Here is a 22854-nt window from a genome sequence, read left to right as displayed (position 1 = left end):
ATCGGTACATCTCTATCCACCATGCTCGTTATATCCTCAAAACAGATACACCGCTTTGAGTACTGTTGAGGGGGATGACTCATCAGGGGAGGGCAGCAGCAGCCAAGTTCATGGCACCGTGGCTGGCTCTGCTGCACAGGAGGGCAGGAAAAAGAGCGGGAGAGCGATAGTGATGGGGGATTCAATTGTAAGGGGAATAGATAGGCATTTCTGCGGCCGCAACCGAGACTCCAGGATGGTATGTTGCTTCCCTGGTGCAAGGGTCAAGGATGTCTCGAAGCGGGTGCAGGACATTCTGAAAAGGGAGGGTGAACAGCCAGTTGTCATGGTGCACATTGGTACCAACGATATAGGTAAAAAAAAGGGATGAGGTCCTATGAGACGAATTTAAGGAGCTAGGAGCTAAATTAAAATGTAGGACCTCAAAAGTAGTAATCTCGGGATTGCTACCAGTGCCACGTGCTAGTCAGAGTAGGAATCGCAAGATAGCTCAGATGAATACGTGGCTTGAGCAGTGGTGCAGCAGGGAGGGATTCAAATTCCTGGGGCATTGGAACCAGTTCTGGGGGAGGTGGGACCAGTACAAACCGGACGGTCTGCACCTGGGCAGGACCGGAACCAATGTCCTAGGGGGAGTGTTTGCTAGTGCTGTTGGGGAGGAGTTAAACTAATATGGCAGGGGGATGGGAACCAATGCAGGGAGACAGAGGGAAACAAAATGGAGACAGAAGCAAAAGACAGAAAGGGGATGAGTAAAAGTGGAGGGCAGAGAAACCCAAGGCAAAAAACAAAAAGGGCCACTGTACAGCAAAATTTTAAAGGGTCAAAGTGTAATAAAAAGGCAAGCATGAAAGCTCGGTGTCTCAATGCAAGGAGTATTCGGAACTTAGGAGAGGGCTCTGAGCTAGTTAGAGTGGGTGAGAGCTTAGATGAACAGGACCCCAAGAAAGAATTCAAAAGGCAGGAGGCAACAGAGCAGAGTAGCACTGGGGTAAGTGGAAACCACAAGGTGATAGGAAGGGACAATATGTATGAATATAAAGGGGCTGCAGGAGAGGTCAAAACTAAAAATCATGGTTTAAAAACTAGTATTAAAACACTCTACACCTAAACGCATGCAGCATTCGAAATAAAGTAAATGAGTTGACGGCACAAATCATTACAAATGGGTATGATTTGGTGGCCATTACAGAAACATGGTTGCAGGGTGGCAGGGTGGCCAAGACTGGGAGTTAAACATACAGACGTATCTGACAATTCGGAAAGATTGACAAGAAGGGAAAAGAGGTGGGGTAGCTCTGTTAATAAAGGATGATATCAGGGCAGTTGTGAGAGATGATATTGGCTCTAATGAACAAAATGTTGAATCATTGTGAGTGGAGATTAGAGATAGTAAGGGGAAAAAGTCACTGGTGGGCTTAGTTTATAGGCCCCCAAATAATAACGTCACGGTGGGGCAGACAATAATCAAGGGAATAATGGAGGCATGTGAAAAAGGAACGGCAGTAATCATGGGGGATTTTAACCTACATATCGATTGGTCAAATCAAACCGCACGGGGTAGCCTGGAGGAGGAATTCATAGAGTGCATACGGAATTGTTTCTTAGAACAGTATGTTACAGAACCTACAAGGGAGCAAGCTATCTTCGATCTGGTCCTGTGTAATGAAACAGGAATAATAAACGATCTCCTAGTAAAAGATCCTCTCGGAATGAGTGATCACAGTATGGTTGAATTTGTAATACAGATTGAGGGTGAGGAAGTAGTGTCTCAAACGAACGTACTATGCTTAAACAAAGGGGACTACAGTGGGATGAGGGCAGAGTTGGCTAAAGTAGACTGGAAATACAGACTAAACGGTGGCACAATTGAGGAACAGTGGAGGACTTTTAAGGAGCTCTTTCATAGTGCTCAACAAAAATATATTCCGGTGAAAAAGGGCGGGCGGTAAGAGAAGGGATAACCAGCCATTGATAACCAAGGAAATAAAGGAGAGTATCAAATTAAAAACCAATGCGTATCAGGTGGCCAAGGTTAGTGGGAAACTAGAAGATTGGGAAAATTTTAAACGACAGCAAAGAATGACTAAGAAAGCAATAAAGAAAGGAAAGATAGATTACGAAAGTAAACTTGCGCAAAACATAAAAACAGATAGTGAAAGCTTTTACAGATATATAAAACGGAAAAGAGTGACTAAAGTAAATGTTGGTCCCTTAGAAGATGAGAAGGGGGATTTAATAATGCGAAATGTGGAAATGGCTGAAACCTTAAACAATTATTTTGCTTCGGTTTTCACAGTGGAAGACACAAAAACCATGCCAAAAATTGCTGATCACGGAAATGTGGGAAGGGAGGACCTTGAGATAATCATCATCACTAGGGGGGTAGTGCTGGACAGGCTAATGGGACTCAAGGTAGACAAGTCCCCTGGTCCTGATGAAATGCATCCCAGGGTATTAAAAGAGATGGCAGAAGTTATAGCAAATGCATTCGTTATAATCTACCAAAGTTCTCTGGACTCTGGGGAGATACCAGCGGATTGGAAAGCAGCTAATGTAACGCCTCTGTTTAAAAAAGGGGGCAGACAAAAGGCAGGTAACTATAGGCCGGTTAGTTTAACATCTGTAGTGGGGAAAAATGCTTGAAGCTATCATTAAGGAAGAAATAGCGGGACATCTAGTTAGGAATAGTGCAATCAAGCAGACGCAACATGGATTCATGAAGGGGAAATCATGTTTAACTAATTTACTGCAATCCTTTGAGGATATAACGAGCATGGTGGATAGAGGTGTACCGATGGATGTGGTGTATTTAGATTTCCAAAAGGCATTCGATAAGGTGCCACACAAAAGGTTACTGCAGAAGTTAAAGGTACGCGGATTTAGAGGAAATGTATTAGCATGGATAGAGAATTGGCTGGCTAACAGAAAGCAGAGAGTCGGGATAAATGGGTCCTTTTCGGGTTGGAAATCGGTGGTTAATGGTGTGCCACAGGGATTGGTGCTGGGACCACAACTGTTTACAATATACATAGATGACCTGGAAGAGGGGACAGAGTGTAGTGTAACAAAATTTGCAGATGACACAAAGATTAGTGGGAAAGCGGGTTGTGTAGAGGACAAGAGAGAGGCTGCAAAGAGATTTAGATAGGTTAAGCGAATGGGCTAAGGTTTGGCAGATGGAATACAATGTCAGAAAATGTGAGGTCATCCACCTTGGAAAAAAAAACAGTAAAAGGGAATATTATTTGAATGGGGAGAAATTACAACATGCTGCGGTGCAGAGGGACCTGGGGATCTTTGTGCATGAAACTCTTTTTGGTCCTTGTGCATGAAACTCTTTTTGGAGTTCACCTGCAAAAACATAAAACATTAAACCGTGCCACCCGACCTGGGTGACACACCAGACATTTACAAGGCCCTTTTTTCCTTTTTTTGTTTTTTTTTTGTGTTTTTCATTTTTTGGGGGGTTTTTTTGGGCACTAAAATCACAATTTTCCCCAGTGCCCCCTATAAAAAAAGGAAGGGGGACACTAAAAGCACCGGCAATTAAAACAAATTAAACTTAAAAACGTAAAATCAAATTAAAATTTGGTTGCCGGGCGTGATGATGCACTCCAGTCCCTCCGGTGCCCACCTCTCGCGGAAGGCCGCGAGCGTACCGGTGGGCACCGCGTGCTCCATCTCCAAGGACACCCTGGACCGGATGCAAGAGCGGAAGAGAGGCAGGCAGTCAGGTTGAACGACCCCCTCGACCGCTCGCTGCCTGGACCGGCTGATGGCACCCTTGGCCGTGCCCAGGAGCAGTCCTACGAGGAGGCCTTCGGACCTACCCGCTCCCCTCCGCACAGGGTGCCCAAAGATCAGGAGAGTGGGACTGAAGTGCAGCCAGAATTTCAGGAGCAGCCCCTTCAAATAATAAAACAGGGGCTGCAACCTTGTGCATTCCATAAAAACATGGAACACGGACTCTTCCAGACCGCAGAAATTGCAGGCGGCCTGGGAGTCCGTGAACCGGCTTAAAAATTTGTTGCACGGCACTGCTCCGTGCACCACCCTCCAGGCCAAGTCCCCGATGAATAGTGGGAGGACCCCTGCGTAGAGTGCCCTCCATCGGGGACCCCCGCCTCCTCCGGACGGCAAGATGGTACGCCATGGCGTGTCCGGACGGCCGGCGAGGATGGCAAAGTTGAGGGTGTGCAGGAGCAGCCCGTACAGGAAACCCCTCCGCGCGGAACTGAAAGGCACGGAGGGGATTTCCCCGAGGCGGCTCAAGTTGTGAGGCGCCGGCCCCCGAGGGAGGTTCCGGGGTTTGGCGCCGATGAGGAATTCCGTCCGGACGGGGGTCAGTTCGGACGGGATCTCCCCATGTGCTTGAGCCTCCTCGATGCACCTAACGGAGTCAGGGCCCAGAGCTGTTTTTAGCGACTCGATGGCATCGGCCGCGTGGCGGACGTTGGCAGAATTTAGGCGCCGTGCCAGCGTGTCTGGCGCCATCCAGCCCGCTCCTCCGCCATCGAGCAGGTCCCTGACCCTGGTCACCTCACCAGCCACAGCCCTCTCTTCCGACCGCCACATAAAACCTCGGCCGTGGAGGTACGGATTCCCGAGCAGCGGTTCCTGCAGGACGGCCGCCACTCCAGCCGGCGGAGAGCTGCGCTTGGTGGAGACTTTGTTCCAGACCCTGATGAGTTCCCTGTAAAAGACAGGCAGCTCCCGGAGGGCGGTCCTGGCACCCCCCAAGTTCACAAACAGGAGCTGCGTGTCATAATTGCTGGCGGAAGAAATACCTCGCCAGAGCGCACCACCTAGGAGGGGGCTCGACGTAAAGGTATCTCTGCAGGGTCTGAAGACGGAAAGTCGCGAGCTTGGCGCTGACGCACACCAACGACTGACCGCCCTCCTCAAGCGGGAGACTCAAGACCGCGGCAGAGACCCAGTGCTTCCTGTTGTTCCAGAAGAAGTCCACCAGCTTCTTCTGTATCTTGCATGAAACTCAATCCCAAAAAGTTAGTTTGCAGGTGCAGCAGATAATCAGGAAGGTGAATGGAATGTTGGCCTTCATTGCGAGAGGGATGGAGTACAAAAGCAGGGAGGTCCTGCTGCAAATGTACAGGGTATTGGTGAGGCCGCACCTGGAGTACTGTGTGCAGTTTTGGTCACCTTACTTAAGGAAGGATATACTAGCTTTGGAGAGGGTACAGAGACGATTCACTTGGCTGATTCCGGAGATGAGGGGGTTACCTTATGATGATAGATTGAGTAGACTGGGTCTTTACTCGTTGGAGTTCAGAAGGATGAGGGGTGATCTTATAGAAACATTTAAAATAATGAAAGGGATAGACAAGATCGAGGCAGAGAGGTTGTTTCCACTGGTCGGGGAGACTAGAACTAGGGGGCACAGCCTCAAAATACGGGGGAGCCAATTTAAAACCGAGTTGAGAAGGAATTTCTTCTCCCAGAGGGTTGTGAATCTGTGGAATTCTCTGCCCAAGGAAGCAGTTGAGGCTAGCTCATTGAATGTATTCAAATCATAGATAGATAGATTTTTAACCAATAAGAGAATTAAGGGTTATGGGGAGCGGGCGGGTAAGTGCAGCTGAGTCCACGGTCAGATCAGCCATGATCTTGTTGAATGGCGGAGCAGGCTCGAGGGGCTAGATGGCCTACTCCTGTTCCTAATTCTTATGTTCTTGAGATGGGAAACAGATGCTCCATTATACAGTTACTGATCTTTGTAAAGATTTGGATCAGGATCAGCTGATATCAAAACTGACAGAATTTACTAGAGTAGGCAGTATAGTTAGAAGCACAGAAGGCGGCCATTCAGCCCGTCGAGCCCGTACCGGCTCTCTGCAAGAGCTCCTCAACAAGGTCACGCTCCTGTGCCCTTTCTCCGTAGCCCTGAAATTTCTTCTTTCAGTTACTTGTCCAATTCCCTTTTTGAAAGCCGTGATTGAGTCTGCCTCCACCACCCTTTCAGGCAGTGCATTCCAGATCCTCACCTCTCACTGTGTAGAAACGCTTTTTCTTATGACGCCTTTGGTTCTTCTGACAATCACCTTAAATCTGGTTCTCGACCCTCTGCCAATAGGAACAGTTTCTCTCTATCTACTCTGTCCAGACCCCTCATAATTTTGAACACCTCTATCAAATCTCCTTTCAATCTTCTCTGCTCGAACGAGAACAACCCCATCTTCTCCGGTCTAGCCACATAACAGAAGTCCCTCATCACTGATATCATTCTCATAAATCTTTTCTGCATCCTCTCGAAGGCCTTCACATACTTCCTAAAGTGTGGTGCCCAGAACTGGACGCAATACTCCAGTTGAGGCCGAACCAAAGTTTTGTAAAGATTCATCATAACTTCTTTGCTTTTGTACTCTATACCTCTGTTCATGAAGCCTAGGATCCCATGTGGTCATTGGATAAAATATCAGATTTGAAGCAGAAGGGTCATCAATTGCAAAATGTTATGCTACATGTTTTGCAGTTCTAAATTCTGGACAGCAGTACAATGCAGGCCTCTTGACATCAATTCCTCTCCTTCATTTGTACTTCCACTCACCATCAAATGTTGGCAGCAGTTCACAAGACCCACAAAAAAATGACAGAACTGGCCTGGAGCTTCAAGTGTGATAAGCGTGTCAAAATAACATACCTCAGAGATTAATGGATGGGTCATTTATCTCTGGAGACGGCCATGGAACAAATGGAGAACCCTTTGAGAAGATATTAAAGTCCTAATAACAGCTTCCTGGCTGTTATTTAATTTCTGAGCGAGCTTGGGGTGGAAGCTGACCAAAAGGCTTGGTGTTATTTGAACAGTCACAGTTTCTGACACACACCAGTACAGTTGATTGACACCTTGCAAAAAAATCCATGCAACAGAAATAATCTTTTTTGACTCAGTCACGAATATTCAGTCTGGGAAAGCCTCGTCAGAATTTAAGGTATAAAGCCATGCTTTCCCCCATCTTTAAAGCACAAAGTTGGAAAGAATAGGAAGGGTTCTAAAGAGGCATTGAATTAAATTGTAAGATTAAGCAGTGCTACCGATTTAATTTGACAGAAGTAAACTTGTAAAGTGTATCGCAGCTAATTTTAATAAGATGTATCGGAGCAGTGGGAGGGTATTTTGATAGAATGAGAATACAGGGAACCAGACTGTTTACAACATCCGCATCCTATTTGTCTTCAAATTGAGCTTCTGGTCCCATATCCTCTCCATCACAAAGATCACCTACACCCACCTAACATAGCCGGTCTTCACCCTTGCCTCAGCCCATCTGCTGCGGAAATCCTCACACTTGACTTGGTCACCTCCATTTGATCATTTCAATACTCATCTGGCCGGCCTTTCATGCTCCACCCTCCATAAACTTCAGTTCATCCAAAAGCTCTGCTGCTCATGTCCAGTACCAAATCCTACTCACCCAACAACACCCCTATGCTCGTTAACCTGCACTGGCTTCCAGCCCCAATGCCCCTCCCTATCTCTAACCTCCACCAGCCTAACAACCCCAGCCCAAGAATTCTGCATTCCTCCAACTCTAGCCTCGCGCATCTCCCCTTCCCTTCCCCAAACATTGGCAACTGTGTCTTCCCATCTCTTTGACAAAGATTTTAGTCACCCCTCCTATTATCTCCTTCTTTGGCTCGACAGCCATTCTTGCTGTTTACGCTTCGGTGAAACACCGTGGGATATTTTTCTACGTTAATTGTGCTACATTAATGCAAGAGGTTGCTGTTGTGGTCGGGTATCTTTACCAGACACTTTTACATTAGCGCTTGTTGATGTTGGATTGCTGAAGAGTGGTTTTCTTGTGCTAGATCCCCACATTTGCACTAATAAAACCAGCTTTTTATCCCTGTAGCAGGATCTAGACACTTTTTTTTGAGGGTCCACAATTTCACATTTAGAATAATGCAATGACACTGAGTATAGGTATCATGATTTTGCCATGCGTGGATACAAAGAGAAGCTGTACTTTGTCAATGAACAAATTTCCCTTGGGAAATGCATGCTGACAATTTTGTTCCAGTAAGTAATACATTTGAACTTTTGCAGAGTTCACCATCACTTATTGAACCACGGGGTCTGGAAAAGGGCAGGCACAAGTAATGTCACAAGACTAGCCTTGCCAATGTTCACAGCTCTGATGCTGTGGAGTATGAACACGTGGTGTTCACTGGTTCATCTTTTGATAAGTGGATTCTGGAAAACAGTGTGTGAATACCTGGAAGTAATTAATGTTTTGGTTAGTCAGGCAAGCATAAAGAAAGAAAACCTCTCTCAGCCGTGGCTCATTGGGCAGCACTCTCGCCTCAAGAGTCAGAAGGTTGTGGGTTCAAGTTCAACTCGAGATGAGGACAAAAATCTAGGCTGACACTCCAGTGCAGTGCTGAGGGAGTGCTACACTGTCGTGTGAATGTTTGAAAATGTATAGAGACATTGAAGTTGAGAATGTGGGAAAATGTATAGAGAAAGTGAAATTGAACAAAGAAATCATGGGAGAATAACTAAAAGAATGTCAGACTGCAAATATTACATCAGCACAATTAACAGACTTGCAAGGTCTAAGTTACTAGTCACGCCAGTAAAATTGTAACATTTAGAAGCAATGCCTGAGAAAGTTCTTTGAGCAAAGTGTGAGAAAGTTCCTGAGGAAAAACAGCCCATACAGATGTCGGCTCATGAGTGGACAAAGGGAAGGAGGGATCAAAAGGGATAGGCTGAACTAGGATGTCACTATAATTGTATCTTGTTATCTTGTACCGAAAATGTATAACCGTTGTGCCTTTACAATGTAATTTCACTTGTCCGTAGGAAGTGGGTGCGCTCTATCGAGAGAGCATTCCTTCTGTCTGATAAGTTCCGGCCGGTAATAAAAGAATAAAGACTGCTTTGTTATAAGCTTCTTTGGTGTTCGCCTCAGTGTATTCGCTGAAACAGATTGAGGGAAAACAATCCAGAAATCAACATTTGGTGTCAGAAGTGGGATCTCAACAGACGACTGCTGAAAACTTGCGAATTAAGAGCCAGACTCGCCTTGGACGAGACGGGAGGAAAGTGGCCACTGGAGTGAGTATACTTTAAATACCACTGCAGTTTCCTTCAGTTTCAAAAGTCTGAGGAAAGTTTGGCCACTCGCTGGTCCTCAGGTAGCGTTCTGAACGAGATCCAGGACAATCTGGCGAATACCTTTTAAACTTAGAAAAGGGAAGGTAGGGCTAGATCAAATCGCGGGGCGACGCGATCCGTGCGGCAACACGGAAGGTAAGGCTAGATCAAATCGCGGGGCGACGCGATCCGTGCGGCGACACGGAAAGTAGGGCTAGATAAAATCGCGGGGCGACGCGGAAGGTAGGGCTAGATTTAGATAGAACTACGAATTCCCTATTTAGACTGTTATCTGGAGCCTTGAACAAATTAGGAGATGATCAATCATGGATGCAAAAATAGAGCCGGCCAAAACAATTAATAGGAAAGAAGAGAGACTTTTGTGAACGTCTGTTTTAAATGAGAAGTGCTTGTGTGATTTTGACTGTGGATAAGAAAGCCTGTTTGGGAAACCGGGGAGTTGTGGTTTGTTTTAGCTCCACCCACTTTTTCAAACAGAGTGAAAGTTTTTTGTAACCCTTCATAGTGTTGTCCTGTATGTGGGAAGTTTTAAGAGTGTGAACCTTATTGAATTACATATATTCGGATGATAAGTTACGGAGCTAGGAAATGCACAAAGGATAGGTTTGTTGAGTAAAAGATAAGAGATAATACATGGTCCCGGTGGTTAAAAAATAATTTATTTGACACACTCACTTACTTGTCGAAGAAAATATGCAATGATTGATTACATTGGGTTGAAAGACATAAATTTAGTCTCGGAATGAGATAAAGAATGCCTTAAAAAAAAAGCTTCTAAGCTCAAAAGTTTTAAATAAAGATTGAAATTACAAAGTTTGAATTAGGATTTTGAGATATTCAGAGAAGGCACAGCAAAATACTGAGGTGGATTCAAAAAAAAAATTATTATATTAAATCTGCAGTTTAGAAGAGACAGTATAACACGACCTTGAGGCTGGAACAATTGAGATAACGAAAAGCAGCCCTCAGCCTACGTGCCAGACTTCCCTCTAGTTATGGAAAAGACGGAAAAAAAAAGACGCAACCTTGAAAGAAAACAAATTGAACGAATTTGAAAGAAAAAAAAAGTGTCTTCAATTCTCTGAGATTTTAAATTAACAAATTCACCGAGACCCGAGCCCTCTGTGTAAAATACAAAACCTAATTTGAAGAAAGGAGATCTTAAAAAAAAAAGACGTAACGTACTAAATAGGTGCTGAAAGGAAAAAAAAATTGTTAAAACCATAGACGTCTTAAAGAAAGAGTGCGCGCACGAGAAACGTACTAAGAGTTCCACTGGGACCTCTGAGAAAGGTATCGATAGACTACGTAGTCAAATGGTTGGCTTTGCATTGACCGAGGCTGATGACGAAATTGAATTTCAGTGAACAAATAGCTGTTGAAAATGTGTGGTCTCGTTTTAAATCAAAAAAAAAAATCTTTGGCAAGTACTTGAATTAGAAGTTAAAAAATTGGAGTTTAATCTAAATGCTGCCTTTCCTGATGGGAAGACTTTTATTATGACGGCTTTACTAATGATTTTTGCTGTTTAACGGATTCCTAATTTCTAAGCAAGTTTTGAAGGCACAAAGACTTTTTTTTCAGATGGTTACGTGAAGTCATGTAATGACATCAGGTCTTCTTACAAACCTGTAAAGGAGTTAACCCTTTCCATTGACAGCCGTTTTATACTGAACATTATTAATTTGGATTTCTTAATAGAAAAGACTCACCTAACAGAGGAAATGGTGCGATAGTCAGAATAAAAATAAAAACAGAACTAGCTTATGTAATAATACTTGCCTGATACAATAAAGAAATAGATACTCAAACAAAACAAATTGAAGAGTTAAAAGGCCAAGATAAATAAGCTGAAAGAGATCCACAAACCCAACTTAACCCTGACCTCCGATTTCACGGAGTGACCTCAACATGCATGGATAAAAGATGAGTCAGACTACAAATCCTGCAAAAGGATAAGTTAGCCTCGGAAAAACCAATGCCAACCATCCAAGATGTCATTAAAGTACAGGAGGACGCTCCTGAAAAAGATAAACTGTTGTGGAAAAATTATGGATGTACTTATGACAACGTTTCTAAACTCTGGACCACTCCCGCGGAACAGACTTGCATGTCTGACGAGTTGGCTCTATGGGTTATTGAATGTATGCATTTTGCTACTCATTGTGGAGCAAGGACAAGTGACACACTTTTGGCTACTTGGTGGCACCCTAGACTCCAGGCGCTGGCCCAGAACATCAGTAGTCGTTGCCTGGTCTGCCAGCAGCATAATCCAGGGAAGGGAGTCCCCTGTGATTGGAGTAAGACGCCCCTACCCGAAGGTCCCTTTGAGACCTTGCAGTTGGACTACATTGAGTTGCAAAGAGTTCAGTGTTACAAATATGTGTTAGTAATAGTAGATGTGTTTAGCAAATGGATCGAAGCCTACCCTACCCTGGACAATAAGGCTCAAACTGTTGTTAAGTTGTTAATGAGGGAAATTGTTCCTAGATATGGTATCCCAGCTCGACTGATGACCACCCATGTTCTTTCTCTGACTCAGGCTCTGCGAATAGCCCACAACCAGGTTCGAGATGCTCACCTCGACCTCCCAGTTTTACCCGAATCGTCCCTCGTGGCACCAGGGAAGAAATGGATTCGGAAGGGATTAGAGCCACAATGGGAGGGGCCTTTTCAGGTGTTACTCACTACCCCCACTGCAGCTAAGGTTGAGACGAAAAGTGCCTGGGTTCACCTGCACCACTGCAAGCTCACCACCCTCTAACGAACCTATTTTACTGGTTATTCTAACTCCTGTTTCTATTCCAGACTTCCTCTTCTCCATAGCTGAACAAGGCCATCTCTAGCGGCATCCTGATTAAAAGAGTGGGTCCCGAGGAGACCAGTTTGAACTTCTACCCATAGTGATAGACAACCAGCTACACCAACGGTGACCTGAGAAGAGAGACGAGAAAACCAAACTCTTTTAATCAGCAAAATATTCGGACTATTTATCCTTGTCCATAGAGACGCTACAAGAAACATGAAACTGTGTCTGTGTGCCACAGTCTGTATAATAGCGTTGATGTACGACAGGTGTGGCACATGGGAGGGGAGACTGAAGCGAGAGCTCCATGTAAACACCTTTTTGTACATGTCTTATGTTTATGCGTGAAATGGAAACTTTTCTAGATGCTGGGTGTGCTCACATATCCCTATACATTCCAAAGGGGGAATTCCTTTGCGCCCCATTCCACTGACCCTAACTGAGACTGTCAAGTGGCTTCTGAGCCAGACTAGCATGAAAGGAGGGGGGGCCAATACGAAAGATGAAAGGCGGGTCAAGATGTTGGTCTGGGAGCAACCAGACTTTCAGCTGCGCGGCGACCTGCCCTTCGGAGCTTTCCCCCAACTGTGAAAGAGATAATAACGATACTTGCTTCTCACGTATCCCTCTTGCTTTCAAAGATTGCAATCTAACAGGTATCGTCAGAGGGATCACGGAGGGCAGGAGGAGCATCATACCGTTACCGCGTGGACAACCACGGGGACGTCACTAAGTGGGAGAGTGCTGGGTACCCCATTAGTCAAACGTTCCAGGGATGGTACCAACCAACCCACGACCGTGAAAAGGAACCCCCATTCTTAGTCCTGACCAATACCTCGGGGATCGGGAGGCCAACCAGGGCCATATGTTTAACCCGAAATGACACCAGCAGACAGGGAAATATCATAGGGTACAGCGATTGCCCATACAACCTCAACATCACAACAGGTGCACAAATCGCTATCCTCTCTCACCTTCCGAATAGCACAGGTGGAGGTATGTGGGCCCAGTCTTGGGACCCCAACACAATATACATAGAGGCAGCGTATAAGGGCACGTATTTTGTGTGCGGGCATAGGGCATATCCCTGGTTACCTAGGCGATGGACAGGGTCCTGCTATCTGGGATATGTGGTGCCATTTGTGCGGCAAACATGTACCCTGGCGGAAGTACATGCCTCCAGCCGACACAGGCGAGCCCTCACCCCCGATGAAAGGTTCTTTGGGATCATGATGTTCCCATTCGATATAGGACGCACCATGGATTAAGTACAGAACCTAGAGAGGGTATTGGAACAGATAGCTAACTATACTGCCGAAGCTCTGGAGGACATCACGGCCGAAATGGTAGCAATGCGGACCTGAGCATTACAAAACCGAATGGCCCTCGATTATCTGTTAGCTGAGAAAGGGGGAACGTGTGCCCTGATAGGATCTGAATGTTGCACTTACATCCCCGATAATTCAGAAAACATAACCAATCTCGCTGATCATATAAGAAGGGAGGTAAAGAAGTTATCCACGCCAGCAGGAGGATCTAGCTGATTTGATTGGCTATTAGGTGGATCTTGGGGATAGTATCTAATGCATGGAGCAATTATTCTCATCGTAGTAATAATTACCTGTTGCTTGATTGTTGGTTGCTTTAACCTTTGTTGTAAAGTCATGATGGCGAGGTTAGCAAACCCTCTTGTGGCCAGGGGCTCCTGGGTTATGATCCAGCAAACTAAAGACCGACTCGACAAGGAGGATCAGGATAGAGAGTGCGAACGGCTGAATGCGATACTCCTGGAATAGTCACCAGGGTTATCATGGAATGATAAAAGGGGGGAATGTAAATGTTTGAAAACGTATAGAGACATTGAAGTTGAGAATGTGGGAAAATATATAGAGAAAGTGAAATTGAACAAAGAAATCATGGGAGAATAACTAAAAGAATGTCAGACTGCAAATATTACAACATCAGCACAATTAACAGACTTGCAAGGTCTAAGTTACTAGTCAAGCCAGTAAAATTGTAACATTTAGAAGCAATGCCTGAGAAAGTTCTTTGAGCAAAGTGTGAGAAAGTTCTTTAGGAAAAACAGTCCATACAGATGTCGGCTCATGAGTGGACAAAGGGAAGGAGGGATCAAAAGGGATAGGCTGAACTAGGATGTCACTATAATTGTATCTTGTTATCTTGTACCGAAAATGTATAACTGTTGTGTCTTTACAATGTAATTTCACTTGTCCATAGGAAGTGGGTGCGCTCTATCGAGAGAGCATTCCTTCTGTCTGATAAGTCCCGGCCGGTAATAAAAGAATAAAGACTGCTTTGTTATAAGCTTCTTTGGTGTTCGCCTCAGTGTATTCGCTGAAACAGATTGAGGGAAAAGAATCCAGAAATCAACACGTCGGAGGTGCCATATTTCGGCTGAGGTGTTAAACCGAGGCCCCGTCTCCTCTCTCAGGTGGATGTAAACGATCCCATGGCAGTATTTCGAAGAAGAGCAGGAGTTATCCCCGGTGTCCTGGCCAATATTTATCCCTCAATCAACATAATAAAGACAGATTATCTGGACATTATCACATTGCTGTTTGTGGGAGCTTGCTGTGCGCGGTTGGCTGTCGCATTTCTGACAACAGTGACTACACTTCAAAAGTACTTAATTGGTTTTAAAGCGCTTTGGGACATCCCGAAGGCACGAAAGGCACTTTCAACTGCAAGTCTCTCTTTTTCAGTAGCATTACTGTAGAAGGAAATGCATAATGCAAGTCACCTTGGAGCAAGTTAGGACACGTGCAGCAGAGTTTTGGATGATCTCACGTTTATGGAGGGGTCAACGTGGGAGGCCAGCCAGAAGTGTGTTGGAATAATCAAATCTAGAGGTAACAAAGGCACGATGAGGGTTTCAGCAGCAGAATGAGCTGAAGCAGGGGCGAAGTTATGAGGTGGAAATAGGCAGGCTTAGTGATAGCACAGCTATGTGGTCAGAAGATAATTTCAGGGTCAAATATGACACCAAGATTGTGAACAGTCTGGTTCAGCCTTAGAAAGATGCTAGGGAGAGGGATGGAGTCAGTGGCTAGGGCACAGAGTGTGGCAGGGACCAAAAATAATAGCCTCAGTCTTCTCAATATTTAGTTGGAGAAAATTGCTGCTCATCCAGTACAAGCTGTCGGACAATTTAGATACGGTGAAGGGGTCAGATGTGGAGAGATAGAGCTGGGTGTCGTCAGCGCACGTGGAACCTGACATTGTGTTTTCGGATGATGTCGCCAAGGGACAGCATATAGATGAGAAATAGGAGGGGGACAGAGATAGATCCTTGGGGACATCAGAGGTAACGATGCGAGAGCAGGAAGAGAAGCCGTTGCAAGTGAATCTCTAGCTACGATTAGATAGATAAGAATGGAACCAGGCGAGTGCAGTCCCACCCAGCTGGACGACAGTAGAGAGGCGTTGCAGAACGATGGTGTGGTCAACCCTGTCAAAGACTGTCTTCATCTCTTCGGCGGTCCCTCGAATCGAGGATGACTTGCTTCCATGTTAAAAAGGGATGAGTTCAATGAGTTCATAGGTGGTTCAATGAAGGATCTGATATTCCAGGTCCCAAACTGCATTTGAAGGGTGGAAGAAGCCTGTGCGTGGATTTTCTTTAAACGTGTGGTGACTGTTGCACACCATCCACCACATGGGCTTAACAGAGCTTGGTCTTGGTCCAGTTAACCAAGATGACCGGAGACCAGCTCTGTTGCACGGACCTGTGTGCACACATATCGCAGTGTGGGCTGGCCTGTGCTGCCCCTGGGCCTACGCCTCTCCTGGGCTCCGATCACATCGCTCGTTGCTCCTTCGCCCCAACCTCGCCGCTCTGGCTGTACCTGCCCACGTTCCTCACGAACCTGGGTTATGGTGACATCTAATCCAGTCGCCCTCTTCAAAGCCATCGCCCTCCCGGACCGGCTCGCGCTGTACCCTGAAGTGATATGCTCCTTTTATGACCCCGACCTGCCGCAGATGTTCCCTCGCAGGTCGGGGTCTGCCACGCTGCCATTAGTCAACCAGCGTCTCTGTGAATGTGTGAAAATGTATAAGCAATAGAGACAGTGAAGTGAACAAAGGAATAATGGAAAATAACTAAAAGAATGTCAGACTGCAAATATTACAGCACAATTAACAGACTTGCTCAAGGTCTAAGCTACTAGTCACGCCAGTAAAATTGTAACATTTACAAGCAATGTGTGAGAAAGCTCTTTGTGCAATGTGTGAGAAAGCTCTTTGTGAAAAACAGTTGCTGTAACCACTTGCCCGTATTTAATTGGGCAAGGAAGGCCAGGTATCGGCTAATGAGTGGACAAAGGGAAGGAGGGATCACAAAGGATAGGGTGAACTGAATGTCTCTCAATTGTATCACGTACTGAAAGTGTATAACCGTTGCGACCCGACATTGTAACGGGACTTGTCCGTGGGAAGTGGGTGCACTCTATGGGGAGAGCTTTCCTTCGTTCTGATAAGTCACGGCCGGTGAAACAATTAATAAAGTCTGCTTTGTTATAAGCGGCTACGGTGTTCGACTCAGTGAATTCGCTGAACCAGATTGAGGGAAAAGAATCCGTATTAACATCTCTAATGTGGACAGGTCGAGATGGGGTATTTTACCTTCGTCGGTCACATAGGATGTTATTTGTGACTTTGATAAGAGCTGTTTCGGTACTGTAGCAATGGCGGAAACCAGATAGGAGGGATTCAAGCATGGAAGTTCCGGGAAATATGGGCGCGGATTTGGGAAGCGACATGTTCGAGGACTTTGGAAAGGAAAGGGAGGTTGGAGATGGGGCGATAGTTTGCAAGGACGGAGGGGTCAAGGTTGTTTTGTTTTTTTTGAGAGGGGTGATGACGGCAGATTTTTAAGGAAGAGGACAGTACCTGTGGAGAGATCTAACTTGGGAGCCAAAAAAGGAAGTTGGGTGGTCAGCAGTGGGATTAGAGTCGAGAGAACAGGAAGTGGGTCTCATGGACAAGATGAGCTCGGAGAGGGCATGAGGGGAGATTGGAGAGAAACACAAAAGCAGAAGGACGGAAATTATTAAATTCTAATTCGTGTGTTCAAATCCGTCCACGGTCTCGCCCCTCCCCATCTCTGTAACCTCTCCAGCTCTCCAACATCCCCAATTTCCTTCACTCCAATTGGCAGCCTCGTCTTCAGCGACCTAGGCCCTAAATTCTGGAATTCCCTCCCTAAGGCTCTCTGTCTCTTCTCCTTTAAGTCGCTCTTTAAAATCTACCACTTTGACCAACCATTTGGCCACCTGTCCTAACAGGTCTTAAGTGGCTCGTGGCAAATTTTGTCTGATAATGCTCCTGTGAAGTGCCTTGGGACATTTTTACTATTCTAAAGGCCAGTTGTTGTTACTTGTGAGTTTCTTTGCATAACCAGGTCCAGTTAAGTAGATTATATTGTGAATTTAAGCCATTAGTTGATCCAACATCTTGTACTCATGGGACACCTTTTAATATATTTATATTACCTCTCGGTGATCGTGGAGCGATGTGATCGGGGCCCAGGAGAGGCGTGAGTTCGGGGCCAGAGAAGAGGCGAGGGCCCAGGGGCTGCTCCGCCATTCAACAACACTGCGATATGTGTGCGCATTAGGTCCGTGCAGCAGAGACCAAGCTCATGTCAAGCCCGTGTGGTGGCTGACGTGCAACGGCCACTACACATGAAAAAAATCCACGCACAGGCATCTTCCACCCTTCAAGATTTAGTTTGGGATCTGGAATATTAGGTCCTTCATTGAAACACCCGTGAACTTTTTGGTGTGAAAGCAAGTCATCCTCGATTCGAGGGACTGCCTATGATGATGATGATGAAGTGGACAATACAACACATCTCTCACACCGACAAATCTTAACTGCGGATCAACTCGTCGATTACATTATCCTGTCAAGGGTTTATAGTCACATAGAAACATAGAAAATAGGTGCAGGAGTAGGCCATTCGGCCCTTCGAGCCTGCACCGCCATTCAATGAGTTCATGGCTGAACATGCAACTTCAGTACCCCATTCCTGCTTTCTCGCCATACCCCTTGATCCTCCTAGTGGTAAGGACTACATCTAACTCCTTTTTGAATATATTTAGTGAATTGGCCTCAACAACTTTCTGTGGTAGAGAATTCCACAGGTTCACCACTCTCTGGGTGAAGAAGTTTCTCCTCATCTCGGTCCTAAATGGCTTATCCCTTATCCTTAGACTGTGACCCCTGGTTCTGGACTTCACAGGAGAAAGCCATCTAGCCCCTCGAGCCTGCTCCGCCATTCAACAAGATCATGGCTGATCTGGCCGTGGACTCAGCTCCATTTACCCGCCCGCTCTCCGTAACCTTTAATTCCCTCATTGGTTAAAAATCAATCTATCTGTGATTTGAATACATTCAATGAGCTAGCCTCAACTGCTTCCTTGGGCAGAGAATTCCACAGATTCACAACCCTCTGGGAGAAGAAATTCCTTCTCAACTCGGTTTTAAATTGGCTCCCCCGTATTTTGAGGCTGTGCCCCCTAGTTCTAGTCTCCCCGACCAGTGGAAACAACCTCTCTGCCTCGATCTTGTCTATCCCTTTCATTATTTTAAATGTTTCTATAAGATCACCCCTCATCCTTCTGAACTCCAACGAGTAAAGACCCAGTATACTCAATCTATCATCAGAAGGTAACCCCCTCATCTCCGGAATCAGCCTAGTGAATCGTCTCTGTACCCCCTCCAAAGCTAGTATGTCCTTCCTTAAGTAAGGTGACCAAAACTGCATGCAGTACTCCAGGTGTGGCCTCACCAATACCCTATACAGTTGCAGCAGGACCTCCCTGCTTTTGTACTCAATCCCTCTCGCAATGAAGGCCAACATTCCATTCGCCTTCCTGATTACCTGTTGCCCCTGCAAACTAACTTTTTGGGATTCATGCACAAGGATCTAAAAGAGTTTCATGCACAAGGACCCCCAGGTCCCTCTGCACCACAGCATGTTTTAATTTCTCCCCATTCAAATAATATTCCCTTTTACTGTTTTTTTCCCCCCCAAGGTGGATGACCTCACATTTTCCAACATTGTATTCCATCTGCCAAACCTTAGCCCATTCGCTTAACCTATCTAAATCTCTTTGCAGCCTCTCGGTGTCCTCTACACAACCCACCGTCACGGTGCTTGGATGTTGTGGGATTTGTTTTTGGTGCAATATATATATAATTGAATGTCTCCATTTCACTATGCCACAGTGAAGAATAGAACGAATACCAAATCCCCCACCCTCCCCCTCAAATATTCCAGTCATGACAAAACGGACATGTTTGTCACATCACACAACAGAGCAAGCATGATCACTGAAACAATTCTGGGATGTTGGGAAAGAGATGAGAAGCAAGGACAAATTATATACCAAAAATTCAATTTGAATACAATAACTAATGAGGCCAAAGAAATTTGGAAAAGATGCACAGAGACAGTACAAATGGCATAAAATGTGCAGCAAAAAGACTACACATTAGCTGCTGCCTTTCTAAACACAGGATTACCCGCAATCGGCAACTGCTCTTTTATACGGATTTATATAACTTAGGAAAAACAGAAAGCCAACACCAATTGCGGTTTCGTACAAATTGGGGTTTTACTCTCCCAAAACAGAAATCCAATACGTCAAATATTTGTCAGAAACTACAATAGAAAGGTGGATTCCTGTGCACAATACTTACAATAAAGGTACCAATTACGTTTTACCTGATTTGACTCCATTATTCCCCCCCTCCTTCAGGTTAAAAAGCTATTTTTTTTCTACATTTTACATGAACTCTGAGCAAGATCGTAGGATAACATAGGATATACAGCACAGAAACAGGCCATTCGACCCAACTAGTCCATGCTGAGATGAGGAGAAACTTCTTCACTCAGAGAGTTGTTATCCTGTGGAATTCTCTACCGCAGAGAGTTGTTGATGCCAGTTCATTGGATATATTCAAGAGGGAGTTAGATATGGCCCTTACGGCTAAAGGGATCAAGGGGTATGGAAAGAAAGCAAGAAAGGGGTACTGAGGTGGTGATCAGCCATGATCTTATTGAATGGTGGTGCAGGCCCGAAGGGCCGAATGGCCTACTCCTGCACCTATTTGCGATGTTTTTATGTTTCTATATGCTGCCGTTTATACTCCACTTGAGCCTCCTCCTTTTTTCTTCATTTAAATCTATCAGTTTAACCCTCTATTATTCCCTTCGCCCTCATAAGTTGGGTGGCAGTGTGAGCTGTGAGGAGGATGCTATGAGGCTGCAGAGCGACTTGGATAGGTTAGGTGAGTGGGCAAATGCATGGCAGATAATGTGGATAAATGTGAGGTTATTCACTTTGGTGGTAAAAACAGAGAGACAGACTATTATCTGAATGGTGACAGATTAGGAAAAGGGGAGGTGCAACGAGACCTGGGTGTCGTGATACATCAGTCATTGAAGGTTGGCATGCAGGTACAGCAGGCGGTTAAGAAAGCAAATGGCATGTTGGCCTTCATAGCGAGGGGATTTGAGTACAGGGGCAGGGAGGTGTTGCTACAGTTGTGAGGCCACACCTGGAGTATTGTGTACAGTTTTGGTCTCCTAACCTGAGGAAGGACATTCTTGCTATTGAGGGAGTGCAGCGAAGGTTCACCAGACTGATTCCCGGGATGGCGGGACTGACCTATCAAGATCAACTGGGCTTGTATTCACTGGAGTTCAGAAGAATGAGAGGGGATCTCATAGAAACGTTTAAAATTCTGACGGGTTTAGACAGGTTAGATGCAGGAAGAACGTTCCCAATGTTGGGGAAGTCCAGAACCAGGGGTCACAGTCTAAGGATAAGGGGTAAGCCATTTAGGACCGAGATGAGGAGAAACTTCTTCACACAGAGTGTGGTGAACCTGTGGAATTCTCTACCACAGAAAGTTGTTGAGGCCAATTCACTAAATATATTCAAAAGGGAGTTAGATGTAGTCCTTACTACTAGGGGGATCAAGAGGTATGGTGAGAAAGCAGGAATGGGGTACTGAAGTTGCATGTTCAGCCATGAACTCATTGAATGGCGGTGCAGGCTAGAAGGGCCGAATGGCCTACTCCTGCACCTATTTTCTATGTTTCCATATGCTTGTCTATCTTCATATTAAATGCATCTATACTATTCACTTCAACCACTCTCTGTGGTAGCGAGTTCCACAATCTTTGAGTAAAGAAGTTTTTTCTGAATTTCCTATTGGATTTCTTAGTGACTATTTTATCAATCACAAATAAAAAAGGGAGGTGAGTCACTATGAAGCACTGACGGTTTCCCAAAAATATATTGGTTAAAACAACTTTTTTTTTAAAAAAAAAAGAACTTTGCTAAATACAGCCAGCCGTGAACTGATGTAGAGATTGTATTTATTGCACTTTGCTGAGTGACAGGCAGCTGGAAGCACCGGAAGTGTCTTCCCATCCACTTGTTTTCTGGCAGCCATGGGGAGAATCCTTAGTTTCATTTCCAATTAATGTCCAAAAACACCGACAATAAACAAACACAAGGCAAACCCCACACACAAACAACCCACAGAACTGATCCAGAAATAGTTCCTACCGGGGGGAAATAGAGCAAACGGATATTTTATCAGATCATTCGGTCGCAACACTTTTTTTTTTAAAAATTGCACAGAAATCGATAAAATATACCAGAAGCTTGAACTTAAAGTTAAAACGAGAATAGATGGGATTGCGAGTGCGTTTAATCCTGCCCGTCAAAATGGAGGGAAAACGTCAGGATTTGAAACTTTATCGGAGTCGCGCGGCTTCGAAAAAGGAAATTTAATCAAAGCCACCAAAACCCGACAAGTTACCACAAGAGAGCGTCCTTCGGAGGGGTCAAAACACAACACAGGCACGAACATAAATACTTACCTTCATTCTTTCTTGTGATTTTCTTATTTATTTCCACTTAAAAAAAACCTGACAGGAGGAAACTGCGGCGCTCGGCTCGTCCTCCGCCCTCGCAAACGTCAAAAGATGTTTTTTTAAAGTTTGTGAGGGAGGGGAAAAAAAGCTAAATATCGCGTCCAAACATCTACTTTACCTCATAACATCGCATTAAGTGGCGTCTTACCTTAATTTTTGAAGTCTTCTTTTAAAATTGCAGACAATATTATTGTGCGCATTAATAAAGGCGGTTTATTTTTAAAGTAACCGGTCTTGTTTTCCGCCCGCGCCGCTCGCGAGCACCAAGCTGCCAAGGCGCCAAGGCCTCCGATTGGTCCGGAGGGAAGAGTTTGAAAGGTCGGCGCGGTCAGTGATTGGCTGAAGCCGAGCCGCGGGCGCACTGCGTTCCAGCACGGTCACCCACAAAATGTCGTCGGAACAAATGAAGAGCCGCCAACAGGTGGAGGGAGACTGACTGGTGGTTGCTATTAGGAAACGCTCTCTTCTCTCTCTCTCTCGCGGGGTGTCGTCCCACAGACATTTCAACCTCAAGGGAAAAAAAAAGGTTTGCAGTGAAGCTCCTCATCTATCAGGGAAAAAAAAACATTGAGGTAAAACAGTTCATTTACATTAAAAAAACTGAACAAACCACCAGTTTCACCTTTTGGTTTGTGTCCATCAAAACCCTGCCCACAAACCTGGTCTGAAGAAATTTCTAGTGAAGATTGTCCATCCTTTTCCTGGGCTTCAAGGATCGAGTCACATTTTAAAAGAGACACCTTTTTTTAAAAAAAAAGCAACACGTGTGCTCTCACTCCCAGCGGGATTTAACGTTTCAGTGAGTGACACAGCTATCAATTCTGGCCAATTTCTGCCATTGGCAATGAAAGTTCACAGAAATGGATAAAAATACACCAAAGTCTGAATGTTTTGTCGATTTGCAATTTGCAGACCATGTGGTAG

The 22854-nt window shown here is 45.2% G+C and overlaps 1 protein-coding gene across 3 annotated transcripts in view; it reads right to left on the bottom strand.

Annotated features, from left to right (window-relative positions):
• lbr (lamin B receptor) overlaps positions 1-22293 on the bottom strand; it is an 88481-nt gene extending 66188 nt beyond the window's left edge. For 2 of the 3 annotated variants that reach the window (XM_070885888.1, XM_070885890.1), the window contains exon 1: positions 21877-21964. In XM_070885888.1, the coding sequence (XP_070741989.1) occupies positions 21877-21882 (6 nt within the window). In that variant the 5' untranslated portion in view covers positions 21883-21964. Of the gene's footprint in view, positions 1-21876; positions 21965-22078 lie in introns of those variants that run through there. The other variant, XM_070885889.1, reaches the window with a different exon arrangement.
• Between the last annotated feature and the right edge of the window lie 561 nt (positions 22294-22854).

This window comes from Pristiophorus japonicus, chromosome 7 (assembly GCF_044704955.1).
Source record: "Pristiophorus japonicus isolate sPriJap1 chromosome 7, sPriJap1.hap1, whole genome shotgun sequence".
Lineage (NCBI taxonomy): Eukaryota > Metazoa > Chordata > Chondrichthyes > Pristiophoridae > Pristiophorus > Pristiophorus japonicus.
Note: the sequence above shows the minus strand (reverse complement) of the source record. Positions and strands in the feature narration are given on the sequence as shown.